Genomic DNA, 19,127 nt, shown 5'->3' with positions numbered 1-19,127 from the left:
CGCATACGGCTCCCAGCATTGTCCCTTTCCAACAATTGCAAATCTTTCCTGCATTCCCAGGAAATCCTCTAATGGCCGTAATCACCTTGCTCCTTTCTTGTCCTGTACGTCAGCGGACGTGTCACTCTGTCGCCTCCTTTGGACAATAGGCATTCCTTACTTGACCATAGCGCTTCTCGACGGGAAGGGTGAACAATTGAACGAAAGCACTTCCGGCTATTTCCCGCAGGGGGACATTTCTTTGTGTTTTTCTAGACGTTCTCTTGACAGGGTCAATTTGGCATTTGCAGGGTGTTCACAAAGCAAAACAGGCTTACAAAACAGGATTCCTGGAAACAGGCTCACTTAGAGCCATTGTACCAACACCAAATATCCACAGCACTTATCCATGCCCACAGGCGAACAATAGAGCGCGCAAGTGCGGATGATGCACGGTCGTAACAATTGTCACAGATGGTGCGCTAATACATGAGCTTCCGCTTTTCCTAATATGGCAGGCCTCAGCCTCACCGCAATGGCCCCTGCCTGTACAGTTCCAACTGTGTACCTTCCCCTCCCCTTGTCGCTTCTGACACCTCTACGGACTCATTTTATCTTGACCGCTCCTCCTCCCGCCGATCGCCGTATTCCCGCCGTCGCTCTCCTGCTAACCCGGTGGAAAACTAATAGCCGCAGTTCAGGAGGCAAGAACTGCGTTTTCTTCTACTTGTGCAAGTCCTCCGTCTTACCCGGCCAATGTTATAGAGGTGTTTGTTGATGGCGTCGCAGTTCTGGCGCTTGTAGACATTGGCGCCGCTGAGTCTGTTATAAGTGCCAACCTTTGCCGCCGACTTCACAAAGTTACGATGCCTGTTTTGAAATTTTTTCTGCGAACTGCCAGCTCACATCACATTCAACCGCATTGTGAGTGGAACAGCGTGAAAAGACGGAACACACAAGAATAGAAGCACAACAGATTCCAGCCACGTCTGTTGTGCTTCTATTCTTGTGTTTGGCCTTTTCGCGCTGTTCCACCCATTATGCAATAGTACCAACTCGCCCAACTGTCCGTCCTACATTCAACCCCTTGCGGCGTGCACAGCTCGAATTGCCATTCAGGGTGCTTTGTACGTCGCCGAATTTCTTGTGCGGTCTCACTAATTCTGTGTTGCGACTTTCTCACAAGTCATCCTGCGATTGTGCCCGAGCCAGCATTGAATTGTCTCCGCTTTCACCTGCCGCCTCATCCGGCACACCGCTCCACGTCGATAAGATAATCGTTGCCGAAGATACTGACATCCTTGCCTGTTCTACTCTCCTCGTGCCCGCTTCTTGCGTCTGCTTTTCTGATTCGACGGTTCTTTTCACTCCGACTCATGCCGCTAATCTTCGCCATTTCTTGGTCCTGCCTTTCGCCCTTCTGACCTTCTGTGGTGGCTACAGCGCCATGTGCAGTCTTTGTCAAAAGTGTCGGAGCCACGTCGTGCGTCTTGTAATATATTTTCGAGTGTTCCAAATCTCTTGATGGTAAGAAGACATTTTGTACTACCCTCTACGATGGAGAAGACCTCCACTAATGCTAAATAGGAGCCACTTTACGGCCCAGAAGCAGACACTTTTGAAAAAAGCTGTGTGTCTCTAACCCGTTTACTTGTCCGACAACGCTTCTTCGTGGTGAACGTCTTGGTCTTGTCGAGTCCTTTGATGACACGATGACATATGACGTCTCAGAAAACCCAGCCCTACTTCAGCTCGATGCTATTGACTTGCCTGCTTAGGTACACAACGACAACTCCACTGCAGATTTTTCTGACTGTCTTGATGCCAGCTTTTCAGCAGATCAACGCGACCAGCTTGTCAGCTTACTTCACCGCTTCCGTTCCTCATTCGACTTTCTTAAGACATCTTTTGGGCGCACATCCGTTGTCACTCACTGCATCGACACCGGTATGCACGCCCCGGTACGCCAGCGCCCTTATCGCGTATCGGCTGCAGAACGTCATGTTATCACCGAGCACGCTAGTGACGTGCTTCAGCGCGGCATCATCCAGCCTTCGCACAGCCCTTGGGCTTCTTCAGTTGTTCTCGTGAGGGAAAAGGATTGCTCTATCCGGTTCTGCATTGATTACTGGCGACTCAACAAGATAACGCGCTAAGATGTGTACCCCCGTCAGCGTATTGATGACGCTCTAGAATGCCTTCAATGGGCCGAATTCTTTTCATCTCTGGACCTGCACTCGGCAGCTGACGATCGACCAAAACCCGCCTTTGTGACACCTGACGGCCTCTATGAATTTAACGTCATGCCGTTTGAATTGTGCAACTCGCCGGCCACCTTTGAGCGCATGATGGACACAATTCTCTGCGGACTCAAGTGGCATGACTGTCTTTGTTACCTGGACGATGTTTTTATTTATTTATTTCAGGGGGGTCAATACCCATTGGAATTTTTACTGGATGGGCATATAATTGAACACAGACTACAATAATGGGAATATAAAGGTCACAAATGCACGAATCTAGAAGAAAAACAGTTAGCAGGTGATAAACAATGTCATACACAGCATATCTGCTAGGTAATAATGCAAATATACAAGTTGAATAAAGTGTCTTGTTTTCAAAAGATTTTACGTCACATTTGGACCGTCTCGAGCGTGTGCTGAAGTGTTTGACTGACGCCGGCCTGCAACTAAATTTGAATAAGTGCAGCTTCCTATATTGGGACACGTTGTTTCCAAAGACGGTGATCGTCCCGATCCTCCGCACAAAGAAGACGTCAGATAAAGAAGACGACGCAAGAGACTGGCCTGCTAGTTGAACGTTCGACTGGACATTGAACGTACCCTTGCATAATAAATAAAGATATTTACGTGAAACAATTTCAGTGTCATTGTGATACATACGTCAGCAAATATAAAATTAATGTCTCTAGCAGTTTGCTTCCACACAGGCTGCAGAGGACCTGCATACTGAACAAACTGAAGCCCGAAGTGTATTACAGTTTCCATTTGAAGCGCAACAAAATGAAATGAAACTGTCTGTTGGTTGAAAGGCCGTCATATGACAAGGTCGTGTGGTGGAAAAGGAACTCCCATATGTCCCTGAAAGACGATCCACGAGCGGGTGTACCCTCAATCAAGAATGACCTCGCCATGATGAAGAGAGAGCAGGCTGTTATCCTCGGGAGGGGGGGGGGGGGGGGCGTCTTAGCTGATCAAGCCGTTTTGTTCTAAACAATCACGAAGCTTTTCCAGTAGGCTGCAGCAGTAATCGCTGTTGAGGACATCGGAAGGCGATGGCTTAGATTACCCCGCGGCTATCCGACATCATCACCTGCCCGGCAGACTTCTGGGCCTTCGTCTTCTTGGGAGGGAATATAAAGAATGTTTCCACTCGTTGCTCATTTATTTATTGTGCGCATCATGAAGGTATACCCACCACAGTGACGTCACGAGCAAAAACATTATCTTCATTATGCTCTGTTTTAAATCAATGTCCAGACAGCAGTTCTTCATAGATAATCTGCACAAGTATGTATGGCAATGACTCTGAATAAAAAGCTTCATGTAAATATCTCTCTATGACGCCTTAGTTATATTTAAAACATTTGGATACCCCTTCGTGCATATGTCGTCAGATCCTATTCACAAACTAGCCTTGACTAGCAAATGGACGCTGAATGGGAAGCGAACGACACAACGCTTCGCAAACTCTGGTTAAGTTCGACAACAAATCGTGCGCCTTTCTCGACGCCATCGGTCTCTTTTGGCGCTGTACGTGCTATCGCTTAAAAAGTACGTGATGGCAGCACGGATGTCTACGACATAATTTCCCCCAAGATTTTTGACCCAGGTTTGAATTCTAAATGCCGATGGCAGATCAAAGAACGTTTCGCAAAGCAGAGTGCAAGTACGCCCGATTGGCAAAGGAGGATACGAGCCTTTTTAGTGGAGCGTGAACCTTTCCTTAAAAGGGAGAACACCCGCATTTCAATTCTGTTAATCCACAAACGTCGCTCTTTCAACGTTCCCGAAAACTCTGCTCTCAAGACCCGGTGCAAGTACGCCGCGAACTGAACATTTTGGCTACTCGTTGCAGCCATAAAACATGATTCGTAACCGCTGTCAATCACATGCCACATTCTTTATGCAGTTCTGAAGATATAAAACTACGCAAAAGACAGGACACAGAAAAGATGCAGGCAGGACGAGCGTAGACTAACAGCTGATTTATTGAACGAAACGTCCTCCCTTCAAGAGCATAACGCATGCGCAACCAAACTTAACGACAAAAACGGAAGTACCCTGTCTTATCAACCCAAAAAGTCAAGTTCTTTGTGATACAGGGGAATTGATGCCTCGCTAACATATTTTTCCGCACCGTATCTAGCAATTTTCCAGGCTTTCAAAATCTCGCGTGCCTTCCTGTCATTGGCGCAACCTGTAATCTTGGTTTGCTTGAAAAGCGGCGTACAAATAACTTTTTTTCTTTTTGTCATTCATCTTACAAGACTGGCAGTGCCTTGCTAAATGCTGCCCATCGTGCAGGCTCAAAGAGTTATTGTGCTCCTGAAGACATTTATTAATGCAGACCCTACATATACGGAACCACAGCTGAATGGGATCTCGTAGATGACTCCCATTTTACAAACTTAGGTCTGTGGTTGACTCCGTACCCTACTTTCTTTTGGAGGTTATTGTTTGTTAATCGGCATAAACGAGACCGTTTACATGGGGCGGAAATTTCCCTCCAACCTTCTTCGAACCATGCGAGGTCAAGGACCTCAATCTTCTTCCTCTTGTTGGTTTTGTTTTCACCACTGAGGGTTTTCAGCAAAGATTCTGCAACAGCTTTCAGAAGAGGAAAACCCGCAGAGTAAAGCCGATCTACTTGACTGGTAAAACTACAATTCACCACGTGTGGACATGGCAAGCGAGGATCTTAAACAGGAGGTTGCGATTCCCCACTTTACGAGTTATGAGTGGCAAGAATCACAAGGTAAAAGAGGCTTCTTAGATCTTGGTAAATAGGCCCAGCATAGATGGCCCTCTTTATGAAAAAACAATTTTAAGTCTAAAAACTGTAAACGAGAGCTTTCCGGGAGCTCAGAGGTAAAATTCAGATTATTAGCTGCGGATTTGAAAAAAGCTGAACTTTCATTCGCAATCACTTGTAAACTATGGTCAGGGTTAATATTCAAAAGAATTAGAAAATCATCAACGTATCTGACCCCATGCGTGATCCGGTTATCAGTAAGAACAAACGAAAGTTCAGTGTCAACTTGAGCTAAAAATATCAATTAAAATAGGCGCCACGCCCGAACCTATACAGATACCTCGCAGTTGTACATAAACCTTGCCCTTAAAAGTTACAATGGTTTCAGCAATTCAAGAAACCCGTTAACTGGATACATGCAGCATTTCAGTTAACGGTTTTCTTGATTTGCTGAAACTCTTTCTTCTACCATTGTAACTTTTAAGGGCGAGAATGCCTTACCAACTAGCCTCTCATCACACACTTCCAGATTTGTTTATGTAATACCTGACATTAGTGAGGACGTGTGCTGTGTTCGTACGACGTGCACATTGCCCACGTTCCCACCGGCAAGTTGCGGCACGAACTGCTTAATGTGAAAGAAAAAGTAAAAGAGAAACATTTCCGGGCGCCGTCCCTGCGGCGATTGCGACCCTGTCTACATAGGCGAAAGCGGGAATATTGAAAAACGTTTGAAAGAATACATGAATGACGTCAAGTGCATAATACCTGGGAAAAGATTCCTAAAGCGGTCAGGGAGGCCCAGATTTGGCGGCTCAACTCCACTGTAGTGCGCCGAAAAATACTGCAACAACTAGCCACCCTATGTCGCTGAACTCCTGGAGCTTGAGACGCGGAAACTATTCAAAATTGCACTGATCCCTAGGAATATGCACCCGATTCATGACAAGGAACGAAGACAGCATAGAGCAAAATTTATTCAAAGCAAACTAATAAACGACCCTCCTGAGGAATCAGGGTATTCCGATGCTGCCTGCGGGTTAGAAGGGGCCGCGGTCATAGCAGTGGTAGATGGGAATCACTCCCAGAAAGTAATTGGATGCATTAATAAGCGTAACGCTCTAATAGCTGAAGAGGCTGCGATAGCGCTAGCATGTACAGGCACTAAAGCCAGAACTATCCTTTCAGATAATAAGGCGGCTGTTAGGAACTTCGGCAAAGGCTTAATTTCCAGTCTACAGCACCAAGCGCACACTGAATGTCCGGCAGAAGGCGACAGTAGGCACGCCCCCTCACCCTCCCCCAGTATCAACTCAGCCTAGTGGTCTCCCGCTGTGTCGCCAAACATCGGTGCAAGTAGACCCCGCTATTGAAGCCGTATGCACTGCCCCAAGCGCCCACTAAATGTCCTGCAGAAGGCGACAATAGGCGCGACCCTTGCCACCCACCCCCCCCCCGCAGCAACTCAGCCTAACGGTCTTCCGATGTGTCGCCAAACATCAGTGCGATAGACCCCGCTATTGAAGCCGTATGCACTGCTCCAAGCGCCCACTAAATGTCCTGCAGAAGGCGACATAAGCGCGACCCTTGCCACCCCCCCCCCCCCAGCAGCAACTCAGCCTAACGGTCTTCCGATGTGTCGCCAAACATCAGTGCGATAGACCCCGCTATTGAAGCCGTATGCACTGCCCCAAGCGCCCACTAAATGTCCTGCAGAAGGCGACATAAGCGCGACCCTTGCCACCCCCCCCCCCCCAGCAGCAACTCAGCCTAACGGTCTTCCGATGTGTCGCCAAACATCAGTGCGAGAGACCCCGCTATTGAAGCCGTATGCACTGCCCCAAGCGCCCACTAAATGTCCTGCAGAAGGCGACATAAGCGCGACCCTTGCCACCCCCCCCCCCCCAGCAGCAACTCAGCCTAACGGTCTTCCAATGTGTCGCCAAACATCAGTGCGATAGACCCCGCTATTGAAGCCGCATGCACTGCCCCAAGCGCCCACTAAATGTCCTGCAGAAGGCGACATAAGCGCGACCCTTGCCAGCCCCCCCCCCCCCCAGCAGCAACTCAGCCTAACGGTCTTCCGATGTGTCGCCAAACATCAGTGCGATAGACCCCGCTATTGAAGCCGTATGCACTGCCCCAAGCGCCCACTAAATGTCCTGCAGAAGGCGACATAAGCGCGACCCTTGCCACCCCCCTCCCCCCGCAGCGACTCAGCCTAGCGGTCTCCCGCTGTGTCGCCAAACATCGAGGCAGAGAGACCACGATGATGAAGCCGTTTGCACTGCCCCAAGTACCCACTAAATGTCCTGCAGAAGGCGACAATAGGCGCTACCCTAGCCCCCCCCCCCCCCCGCCAGCAGCAACTCAACCTAACGGTCTCCCGATGTGTCGCCAAACATCGGTGCAGGTAGACCCCGCTATTGAAGCCGTATGCACTGCCCCAAGCGCCCACTAAATGTCCTGCAGAAGGCGACAATAGGCGCGACCCTTGCCACCCCCCCCCCCCCCACGCAGCGACTCAGCCTAGCGGTCTCCCGCTGTGTCGCCAAACATCGAGGCAGAGAGACCACGATGATGAAGCTGTTTGCACTGCCCCAAGTGCCCTCTAAATGTCCGGCAGAAGGCGACAATGGGCCCGACTCTAGCCCCTCCCCCCTCCAGCAGCAACTCAGCCTAACGGTCTTCCGATGTGTCGCCAAACATCAGTGCGATAGACCCCGCTATTGAAGCCGTATGCACTGCCTCAAGCGCCCACTAAATGTCCTGCAGAAGGCGACATAAGCGCGACCCTTGCCACACCCCCCCCCCCCCCCCCCCCCCAGCAACTCAGCCTAACGGTCTTCCGATGTGTCGCCAAACATCAGTGCGATAGACCCCGCTATTGAAGCCGTATGCACTGCCCCAAGCGCCCACTAAATGTCCTGCAGAAGGCGACATAAGCGCGACCCTTGCCACCCCCCTCCCCCCGCAGCGACTCAGCCTAGCGGTCTCCCGCTGTGTCGCCAAACATCGAGACAGAGAGACCACGATGATGAAGTCATTTGCACTGCCCCAAGCGCCCACCAAATGTCCTGCAGAAGACGACAATAGGCGCGACCCTAGCCCCCCCCCCCCCCCTCCCCAGCAGCAACTCAGCCTAACGGTCTCCCGATGTGTCGCCAAACATCGGTGCAGGTAGACCCCGCTATTGAAGCCGTATGCACTGCCCCAAGTGCCCACTAAATGTCCCGCAGAAGGCGACAATAGGCGCGACACTTGTGCCCATAGCAGCTACTTAGCCCAGCGGTCTCCCGGTGTTTCGCCAAACGTCGGGGCAGGGAGACCCCACTAATGAAGCTGTTTGCACTGCCCAAAGCGCCCACTAAATGTCCCGCAGAAGGCGACAATAGGCGCGACCCTTGTCCCCATAGCAGCTACGTAGCCCCCCGGTCTCTCGGTGTTTCGCCAAACGTCGGGGCAGGAAGACCCCACTAATTGCACGACAATCTCAGTGTTGTCACTGTTCTCCAAATTTTCAAAGCGAATCCTATATAAACGATTTAGCACTTTTTTTATCTTCAAGGAAAGTGATCGTTGAACCGTAGTACGGATTTGAAAAGTGAATATCGACCGAAACGGCCCTGCTGCATATTAAAGATAAAATCATTCGTAACGTAAGTTATTTCCAGTTGGAATCTACCTAGATTTTCATAAGGCGTTTGATTCCATAGAACACCACATCTTGCTCAGTAAGCTCGAAGCATATGGTCTTAGAGGCACAGCACAAATTCTTAAACGTAGTTCATTTCCATGCAATGCATTACATCAGAGAAATATAGCGTTAAATACGGCATTCCCCAGGGCTCTATACTAAGCTCGTTGTTATTTATACGATATGTAAATAATATCATTAACATTGTTGCTGAAGAAACTTGAGACCACGTCAAAGGCATGGCTGAATGAGGTCGTTTTATGGGAACAAACAAGGTTCAAATAAATGCAAGTAAAACAAACTGTATCACTTTTCTGCAAAAAATCAACAATATGACCCTGTACTATAATGATGCATTGCTTGAGGCGGAGGGGGGAGGTGATGAAGGATGGCTGTTCCTGGCCCTACGGGGCTGGGACGGTATGTCAATGCCACTTGCGGCGGGGGCTTGTCTGTCACCGATGATGGAAACAACGTAACTACCTGTTTTTCAAGATCTAAAACTTTTGCATTGACACTTTTCTCTCAGGCCAATAATTACAAAAATAACTAATTATCCTTCCCTAATGAATTACCTTTACTGAACTTAGAAAATATTGGAGGTTAGCGTAGGCGACTCTGAACAGCTCTGAATTGGTTTCACTGGGCTAGGGCTAACCGTATTCTTTAAAATCTTGGTGCAAGTTAGCTGGGACACCTAGCATGCATATATATATTGTAGGATGGGAGTTTATTAGAGGTACTTTGACGCGATCTTGGAGCCCGTCAGGAACAGTCCACGTACGAGTAGGTCCAGAGAACACACACTGGCGACAGCGCACGGAACCATCTTCTTCATCTGCGAACGTACATCTTCCTCTTCCCCGGGGAGAAGAGGAGCCACCCTGGCGACTTACGGCGAAGGCAAAATGGAAGGGTTGCAAAACTGTTTTAGACGCTGAACGTATATCAGGGCAGGGCGTCAGGGGTTCTATAATGTAACTGACAGGACACCATATGGGCCATGATACTTGAAAATGAATTTCGAAGATAGTTCGGGCGTACCTGATGGAGTCTAGAGCCACATAAGACTGCCAGAAGAGAATCGCGGTGTCTTTTGATGGTTGTCGCGGCGGGATTTCTGGTGTGACTGGGCTTCAGTTGGCAGAGACCGGGCAATCTGGTGGCACTCCTCTGCATGTCGGACAGCTCCAGAAGCAGCGGCAATTCAGATGCGTCAGGTTGCTATGGAAAAATGGTATCTAGTGGAGCAAAAGGGTGACGGCCGCAAAGAGGATAGAACGGAGAGAAACCTGTAGTTTACTGCGTAGCAGTATTGTATGCGTACGTCACACATGGAAGTTTGATGAAATATGTGGCACTTGTTCAGTGGAGTTTTATCAACGTCAGATAAAAAGACGCGTCCTCTGTCACTGAATAGTTAACGAGGAGCGCCGTGGCGTAGGCCGAATTGCTGCAAAATGAATGAGGCTACATCTTACGCTGTGGAGATGGAAGGGCAGCGGTTTCTTCATATCTCGTCAGGTGGTCAACCGCGACGATGGCCCAACAGTTGCCTGCGGCAGTGTACGGGAGCGGGCCGTATAAATCAATACCGACGCTATCAAAAGGACGTGACGGGCAAGGTAACGGCTGCAACTCGCCAGCAGAACGATGAGACGTTGACAGACGAGGCATGAGCGAACGTATTTGAGGACAAAGTTGTACATGCCCCAAAGTTGTACATGAAGTGAGGTCGTGCAATCAAACTCGTTATCACACCTTTTTTCTCCCCGGACAACAAAGATGCAACGTCGTTTTATAACGATGTTACATCTAGACTAGAACTAGACAATGAATTTCATGAAGCACAGCACACATGCCAAAAAGATGAAAAAAAAAAATTTGAGGTGTTGCATTTTTGTTGTCCGGGAAGAAAAAAAGGTGTGATTACCAGTTTAACTGCGCGTCCTCACTGTTACTTTGATTATTCCCTGGTTGTTTCTTTGAAAGGCCGTGTGTATGTAATTGCAGGTTTCAGTGTCCTTGATATAAAGTTGAACTGTCCTAACGCCTTCTCCTTCTTTTCCTGAATGCGTGCGCTGCTGATACAAATGGATCGCAACCAACTAGCGCGGCAGTTGGTGTAATTTGTGTTCTCTGTTCACGATCCTCAGATGCTTTACAAGAATGCTTAATTCTGACCAGGTTTTTCAACCGCCCACCTTTTAGGAACAAAGGGGAAATTAAGGTTCACGAATTGCCCCTTGTGCCGCACTTGATAAGTCGTGTCCTTTCTTAATGCTTTTCAAACAACACATGTATCGCTTCTACAAGAAAACTGGCAGAATTTAGAGCAAAGCGAGGTTGTTCTTTAACTTTACACATTTGATCAGTTACGTTTTCCTCTTCTCCTGAAGGATTCCTCTGCTGCTGGTTTAATTGTAACACACAGAAAGGTTCAGTATGTGCAGCGCTGTCGACACAGTACGTTGAACTGCGTGTAGTCTGGTTTGGATTCCGGGACTGCCTTCCGAGAATAGGCCGCGAGTGTTGTCGGTTTTCGCCGCGGGGAGGCGTCGTGGCGACCGGCTCGTCGCCAGGTGAAGGCCGCTCCGTCACGGCTGCGGAAACTCCGCCCTCAGCGTCATCTGCCCGAAACCGGCCTTGCCGCTTATTTAAACAGCGGGGAAGGCGCTGCTTGCCTTTTTTGCTGTGCACGTGCCGGTACTTTCCTTGAGCTGGAACGCGCACTTTCTCGCCGGTCAAGCGCCCCGAGGGAACAACACCGGTTCGCACACTCCCTTTCGGCGTCGCAAGTGTCTCCAGTAAGGTGGGTACCTAATTTGTAGGCCTCGACAGCGGTTTTGCCCTCTCGAAAGCATCGGGCAGTTAAGTAGCGTCACAAGGGGCCACTTTTTCGTTTGCCTCAAAACGATGTCAACAAACATTTTGGACAGGCCGCTTGTTCGCGCGTCAGTGGTTCTTTCTTTAACATATCATTTTTGTTAATCGAATGCCTGTTAACTACAGCGCCATTAAAATAGCATTTCCGCTTGCAGTGACTGCCGAAGTCTTTCGCACGTCTGCGCCATTCTTCTGCGCGCTCAATTCGTCGAGGCGGAACTCGAAGGGAACGAAGAAACAGCACTGACAGATGGGACGATTGGGAAGACGAGACATGCATAAACAACCAAATGGTTTTTTGTGAAAAAACGAGCAATATAAAGCACAGATGAAAAAGAAAACAAATGCGGCACAATCATTCCCGTGGCATACACACGGGAGCTATGAAAACCGTCCCTGATGGAGATTTTTGTGGGATAGAGCCACCGACGGTTGGCTGACACATGTGTCACCAAATTCTTGAATGTGAAATGTCTCTGATAGCAGGTGTGAGATATGTTGTTTATATTTGGGATTATTGTGGTCTGGTTTAGAAACTCCTCACAGTCCTTGCAATCCGTGGAATGGATGGCTATGCTATTTCAGTATGACTGGTTTTCTATGTGATTCGCGTAGGCGCTCATTGACGCACCGTCCAGTCTCGGCCGCATGACAGCGGAATCTTATTACAACACAACAGTTGACAAATCTCTTTGGCTGTTTCTTCTCACAGGCCGCTACTAGTCGCAAGCTTGATAGAATCGCACAAGATCTGTGGCATTAAAGGCCGCAGTATCCAAACCCATAGCCATAATGTACTTACATTCGGTATTGGAGACTGTATCAGTAGCTCTAATTCAGTTATTACCGGCATCATGCAGAGGAGCACCGCGAGAAACAAGACTAGCGCATACTTCCAACTAAATTTTTATTGGCAGTATTTTACACATCGAGTCACACAAGACCAGTAATCTGGAAACACGAGGCAGAAGCACAATCAGTGCACAGTCATCTTATCAACCCACGAAGCTCAGAGGCAATCAACAACGCTGTGTCCGGTCTTGTTTTCAGTGTTCCTGTTGTCCTGTCTTCCGCGCTTAGCATCCAGCAAAATCCATGCACCAACTAGCCTGCAAAAATGTTCTGGCAATCAACAGGCCTTCTGATTTATCATAGCAAAAGCAGAGTCGGAACATCGGCTCCATCTCGGAGGCGTCGCGCTTTTTGTGTCGTCCAGCTGCGCATGCGCCTTACTCTTCTTTTCAATAAAGCACAGTTGTTAGTCCATCCTTTGGCTGGTTTATTATTCTTAAAGACAATGTACCAACTGAGCCAGGTTTCAACTCTTCTGCTTCCTCTTTTTTGAGATTACTGGTCTTCAGATGGGAGCTGGTCCTGTTTTTGAGTGCGTTCTTGTGTCCTTGTTTCTTGCGCTGCTTCAGATTGACTTTGCGAAAGCGTTTGATATTTTGCTCAAGGGCATATCTATTGTGCTTTTAATCCTGTGGAAGGCTAACCAAACCTAATCCGCTCTCTATCTTGAGCCCGTTTTTCTCGGCAAAGATTCTCAATGTGAAACTAACATTTTCGCCTACGTTGATGACCATTTTTTTTGTTGTGACCCAACATATTTCATACAACATCTTTTTTTAAGTTATCAGGTGTGGCTCTTGATTAAGACGAATGCAAACAATTTTGTTTGCTCGTTTTGGGCGCATAAGCTGGAATTGTGGCCCCTTTCACCAGGCTCACACCTGTGGAGCGAATCATAAAGCTTGCTCTACATTGTGCCAGAAAGTGGGGTCAATGGGCCTTTCTTTCTATAATCTTGTTTACTTGTTCGTGAGCCAACTATTTTTTTTTTAATTCACAAATCACCCCTGTTTAGTAGCTGTGCTCGTTAGGCATCTCAGTGCTCATTTATTTTATCTATTCGCTCCGACTGGACAGGCTCGTGAAGGGACAGTATGGAGATTCCTTGAACAACTTGCGGACACATTCCTCGGCGCTCGGTTTTCTTTTAGAGAGAGAGGTGCAGAGCCTTTCCGGAAGGCAGACAATGCAACTACTTACTGATACATGCCCTACACCACTGCGGTGCACATTCTTACCGTAAACCATTGTCAAGGCTCTTAATTGGGCTAGTTGGTTGCCAAATTCGAACATAGTGCATGGCTAGCGCTTAAGGAAGACTCACACAGAAGGTAGCGTGTGTCTTGCCACTTAGCTTCTGCTTGAGTCTTCCTTGTGCGCTAGCCATTCTATACCATTGCATCGCCAGCTTAATCTGTCTTTTTTTTTATATAAACTGGCGTTTTGAGGCGCCTTAGCGCATGTGCTTTCAATCTGCTGCAAAAACGTTCTTCTTTAAATTGCGCACAACTCTCCGTGTAAAAGCATGGCTTCATTACAACATATTTGTGCCGTGGCCGGTGCATTGCCGCGTGTGTAATACGCCGGACACAACTGATTGTTTCATCCGGTGCCGTCGGGCAGTGTTTTTCTGGGACATGTTTTCAGCAGCCAGAAACGAATGCAGCATTTTGTGTTTTTATTAAGCGTTCGCTGTAATATATGCGAACAATCTGCGCTGTGGTTTGATTTATGGGACTATTAGTTTGTAGCCAAGGAGAGTCCTCACTGTCATGACACTTTGCTGAGAATGCTGCCGCCGTGTATCAATTGGATGCTGACGTGAGCCTTTCGGATTTGTAATGATGTGGAATTGCTAGTGTGTGGCTCGAATTATGCAGCTCGATAATTTGAGGCATGTGCTGTTCGTGTTCTCGTTTTTGGAATTTTTCTATGCAATAACGGAAAAAGTGGGGCGTGTGGTTCCTTAGTCTCTGTTCGTGAAGACACGCTGGGTCACGGCTATCCAGGAAATGCTTTCGCGTGAATGAAAAGCATGTGCACAACGATAAACATCTGTTCTTAAAATGTGACCGTACAGACGCTGGCATCGGCAAATCCTTATTACCGAGATCCTTGGGAAGTTAATGGGAATGCACTTGCGTAAGAAGATAGTAAAAAAAGGCTTTTAAAGCATGGATTCTGCGTATATAACGAGCGAAAGAACTGTTAAATATGATTTTGCATGGTTCACCAAGGGTTGACACAAAACGCACCTTCAACCTTCGTCTAAAGACAGGCCGTGGCGATGTTGTGTTTTTAAGTTGGTGTTTGCGGAAAGGAGGGATCTGATATGTTCGGATCGCAACTCGACTTAGTGGGACACCACAAAGAGCGTCGCAGTTTTGTTACGACTTGACGCGCATATTTTCTTGAAAACAATTTCTCAAGCAATGAAGTACACAATTACGGAGGACCAAGTATAGCTGGGACAGCATTAAATTATCCAAGTAGACAAAAGATCGAGGAGGAGCGTCGAAGCATGAAAGCCTACAGACGGAACTGACACAGCTATCAAACTTGACAAGCGGAAGCTAACCGTAAGGTGCTTATTTCCATCACTTGTACATGGTAAAATTCCCAAGGGCAAGCGAAAGTGTGTCATCCTTCCCTATTGTTGTGCGCAGAGGCCCACCCGGCAGCATGTGGCTCTTTCTGGCGACACTTGGCGCAGCGGCGTGCTTGGCGCAACATGACGGCGGTAAGTACGGTCGCCGGTTGCCCCCTCCGCAGCTGCTGCCGCCGCAGAAGGACTCTGCCTACCTGCCCGCTTTGCTCGATGTGGCTCAGGCAGACTCCCCACTCACAGGAGCAGCACCCGGAGCTCCCCCTCTGGGTGGAGAAGCCCCGCTTGGTGACTGCGTCTGCGTGCCCTACTACCAGTGCAAGGACGGCAAGGTGTCCGAGGACGGAGGAGGTCTGCTTGACGCCCGCCGGAAGCTGCCACCCAAAGAGGAAATCCCGCTGGTATGCTGTTTTGTTTTTACATCTATGTAACTGCGACTGAAATATTGTGCGAAACTTTACATAACTCTCAGGGCAAAGCGAATGATCAACAAGGACAAGGCACAGAAAAGGAAAGATTCTAATTTTTATAAAATAAAGAAGCGCCAACAGCGAACAGAAGAAATTTCTCCGTATCACTTCCTTGTGTTCGTTAAATTTATCGCTTCTTTATTTTACAACATGCACCAAATAGCCCCCCCCCCCCCCCAAAAAAAAAAAAATGCGCCAACTAGCCCAGCATAATATGCGATGTGCAAACGAGGGACAGTTACAACACACCAACGAAGCCAGCATATATAAGGAAATCACGCCAACTTTACTGGGATCGTTGTGCCGTCGTGGTACCCTAGTTGGAAATCTAAGGTTTCGCGAAATCTTGTCTGATCGGGTCAATTCATGAAGGGGCGCAGACCACAACTCAAAAAATAAGACGTTTCGGCTTCCACATGGAAGCTAAATCATCGGCAAAAAAAAGAACTGGTCATCATCTGGAATCCCTGATGATTCAAGCGACGAAACATACGCTGGCAATCTTCGTGCGCGGGATGCCTGGGACGACGCACGTAAGCTTCGTGCTTTGAATTTTTCATTCATTTTTCATTGAAGCCGAAACGCCTTGTTTTTGTGGTCGGTACCCTAGTTTGAGCCGGAGTTTTCAAGAAAGTTCAAAACTTGCAGGCGAAAACGTGTGACGCCACATGCGGCTACCACCAGAACTTGGAGACCAGATTTGCCAAGACAACGGCGCCACCGCGTTTTATTGCACAATGCGCGTTTATTTCAAGGCCGAGACGAAAAATGTGCCCAAGAAGTGATCCATGCCTTATATGGAGTAAATATCATATATGTAGTGTTGGTTGATTGGTAGGGGGTTTTAAAAGTGATTCTTTGGCTGATTGTACAAGCATAATCTCGTGTGTGTGTGGTTGAGTTTGAACATTCAGCCTGTGGTGGAACTTCTGGATGGTACTAATGCGGCAACGTCATTTAAGACTGTACCAGATAATAACGCTGAGGCTTCATTTGAGGATGTCTTGTTGTGATGATGTTGCTCGACGACTAAGGACATTGTGTAAGATGTAGGAGAAGAACGCTTGGTATGAGGCAGTAAAATAGAAGCTACTCTGGTGCACATTTGCAGGGTCCTATTTGCACATGGAAAATTAGTTTGGCCAATTATATACCATGTTGACCCTTTGCATTCTCGTCCATTACAATGTAAAAATTGCTGGCGTTTCAGGCACAGTGTCAAAGCTTGCAAGTCGGCAACGCACTGCCTGCCGCGTTTGCAGCGGTGATCCCATTTGTCCAAAAAGGGCCGATGAGCAGAGTGTCTTAAACGCGACATGTGCTCGCGCGCAGATGCTTATGCCCTAGTAGCGAAAAGACAGAGTGCATACGCAAATGTTGTTCGCTGTCCCGACGTTGAAGCAAGTATAACAAAGCCTGTTGTTGGTGCTGCAGAGGAGGCTGTTGCTGGGGTAGCGATGCTTTGCAACAAAAATTTCCGCGCAGACTGCATAGTCTTTTGTAGGTACTCCGTCTACCTGCTCTATTTCATATAAAACAATAGATGATATTCAACCTACCACCTTTTCTGCGTCCACGCCTGTGGATGTAAACGATACCCATTTCAACCGCATGTCAGTCAGATGGTGAGATAGCCTGCCCATTTCAGAAGTTCCTCCTCTACTAATAAGTCAGACATAAGAAAGGAATGACAAAGAAAACAGATGTGTTGAAAGAGGCTGCCTCATTTTTAAAGCAATAATCATGGCGGGAATCTCCAGTGGAATTGTCGCTTTACCTTATCTTTCGACGACCTGCAGCACCTTATTTTAAATTTACTCCTGATATTATCTCACTGTACGAAACTTGGCTCTCTCCTAATCGTCCTTTTCACAGTTAAAATTATCGTATTTTTTTATGAGCTGACCATCCGCACGACATGGGCGGAGGCTTGTTAACATTGATTTCAGGAAATCTGGTTCATCGCGCTAAAGTGGTTCATGAACTTATAGGGCCTGATTGTGAGATACTTGCCGTTGAGTTGATTGTCTCGCAGTGTGTCCTTCTCATAATTGCAAATGTGTACTTTCCCACAGGTGTCCGTGGTACAAATGTTTTAGAAGCTTGGCTGCGTAATATTTAAAATGTAGTTTTAGCTGGGGACTTCAATTCTCATCATGTCCTACGTGGTTTTAGAACAGACTGTAGTGGGCAGTTACTTTGGTCTTGGAGGTCAAGAAATGATGTAAATTGTTATAACAGTCGCGCCTTTACTTATATGAGAGAACATTCTTGTTCACTTATTTAACATTAGCTACAAATCGTATTGGAGTATCATCATGGTCTGCAATAGACAACAGCACGTCAAGTGACTCTTACCCAATCACTTTCAACATTGCATGTAGTCCGATTAGGCAAACTGGTAAATCATGCAAATTTGTCAATATTACACTATTCAAAAAATTTCTAGGAGAGGCCTACAGGTCCCCTGCCCCTTCTGGTAAATAGGATCGCGGTCCTGAAGTATTGTCTTCAGTTTTAGAACTGATGCTTGGGCGAGTTGGTATGCCATTTTCTGAAGAACAGCGCGGCTTCGACAAGGACGGAAGGAAGACAACACGGACAGGCGCTGTTCAGTTTTAGACGTAACTCGGCGATCACTGTTTATTGTTCTGCCAGCCATTAAAAACAAGGCTCCTTCCAGCTGGTGGAATAAAAAATGGGAAAAAGCCTATCGTCTGAGGAAAGCCGCATAGAAGCGCTTAGCCCATAATCAGTGCTCAAACAACTGGATTAATTACAAATTCTTTGCAGCTTCGTTTAAAAGAATAATGTCCAACTATTTGTCTAACCCAGTCAACCGGAGATTTCTCTATAGATACATGGAACGTACAAAAGTTTTGCCCTCCTTTTATACCACCCAGTCCGCGGTTTTGTCCACACAAGATGAATTAGATCAATTGAAATCCATTTCGGAAGACCTTGAGGTGCGTTTTGTAGCTCGCACTACCTTTTCTTCGGCCCGATTTCAGTTTCGTACAAATATCCCTAAAGATCTATATCTGAATTAATGTCTTTGGTAACTCAAAATTCAAAATTAAAACAAAAATTTATTTCCAGTAATACACAGGAAATGCGCCTCTGGCGAACAGCTACAACGATAGCTTGAGAGATGCCCGAGGCCCAGTAATGGCAGAGCAACAAGACGTGTGACATTAAGGCGAAGAAATACATATATATAACATGAAAATTATGGAGCACAGAAAGAGCACATATATACCAACGAAACATCAAATTAAAAACTAGCACAGTAAATTAACAGCCCACAATAATGTAACAGTATGGGCGAAACATGGCAAAACGTAATGAAAATGAAGTGACTATTCTTGTAATAATGTTTAAGGCAAGGAACAGAAAGTACAGAGAGACAGTGCGGAATTGATAAAATACAGCTTAAAGTCCTTAATTGAGGCGGTAAAGATGTTTGGGTTCTGTATGTTATAACGATTTAATATGCATGGTAAAGTAAAATGAAGGCTCTGGTTACCGTATAACGTTCTCGTTCGAGGAAGTTCCCATATTGTTTACTTCTGTTGTGAAAGAGTTTCTCGTAAGGCTAAAGTCCAGATATATTCTTCAAGAAGTCTGTTAAGCGTTGAGGTGA

At 47.2% G+C, this 19,127-nt stretch overlaps 1 protein-coding gene across 6 annotated transcripts in view; it reads left to right on the top strand.

Annotated features, from left to right (window-relative positions):
- Positions 1 to 19,127, top strand: part of LOC146187709 (phenoloxidase-activating factor 2-like) — a 213,839-nt gene that overhangs the window by 146,681 nt on the left and 48,031 nt on the right. For 2 of the 6 annotated variants that reach the window (XM_084603508.1, XM_084603505.1), the window contains exons 2-3: positions 15,076 to 15,149; positions 15,258 to 15,415. In XM_084603508.1, the coding sequence (XP_084459634.1) occupies positions 15,092 to 15,149; positions 15,258 to 15,415 (216 nt within the window). In that variant the 5' untranslated portion in view covers positions 15,076 to 15,091. Of the gene's footprint in view, positions 1 to 15,075; positions 15,416 to 19,127 lie in introns of all 6 variants that reach the window. The other 4 variants (XM_084603507.1, XM_084603504.1, XM_084603506.1 and 1 more) reach the window with 2 other exon arrangements.

The sequence above is a fragment of the Amblyomma maculatum genome, chromosome 5 (genome assembly GCF_055883805.1).
Source record: "Amblyomma maculatum isolate TAMU_Amacu chromosome 5, ASM5588380v1, whole genome shotgun sequence".
NCBI lineage: Eukaryota > Metazoa > Arthropoda > Arachnida > Ixodida > Ixodidae > Amblyomma > Amblyomma maculatum.
Note: the sequence above shows the minus strand (reverse complement) of the source record. Positions and strands in the feature narration are given on the sequence as shown.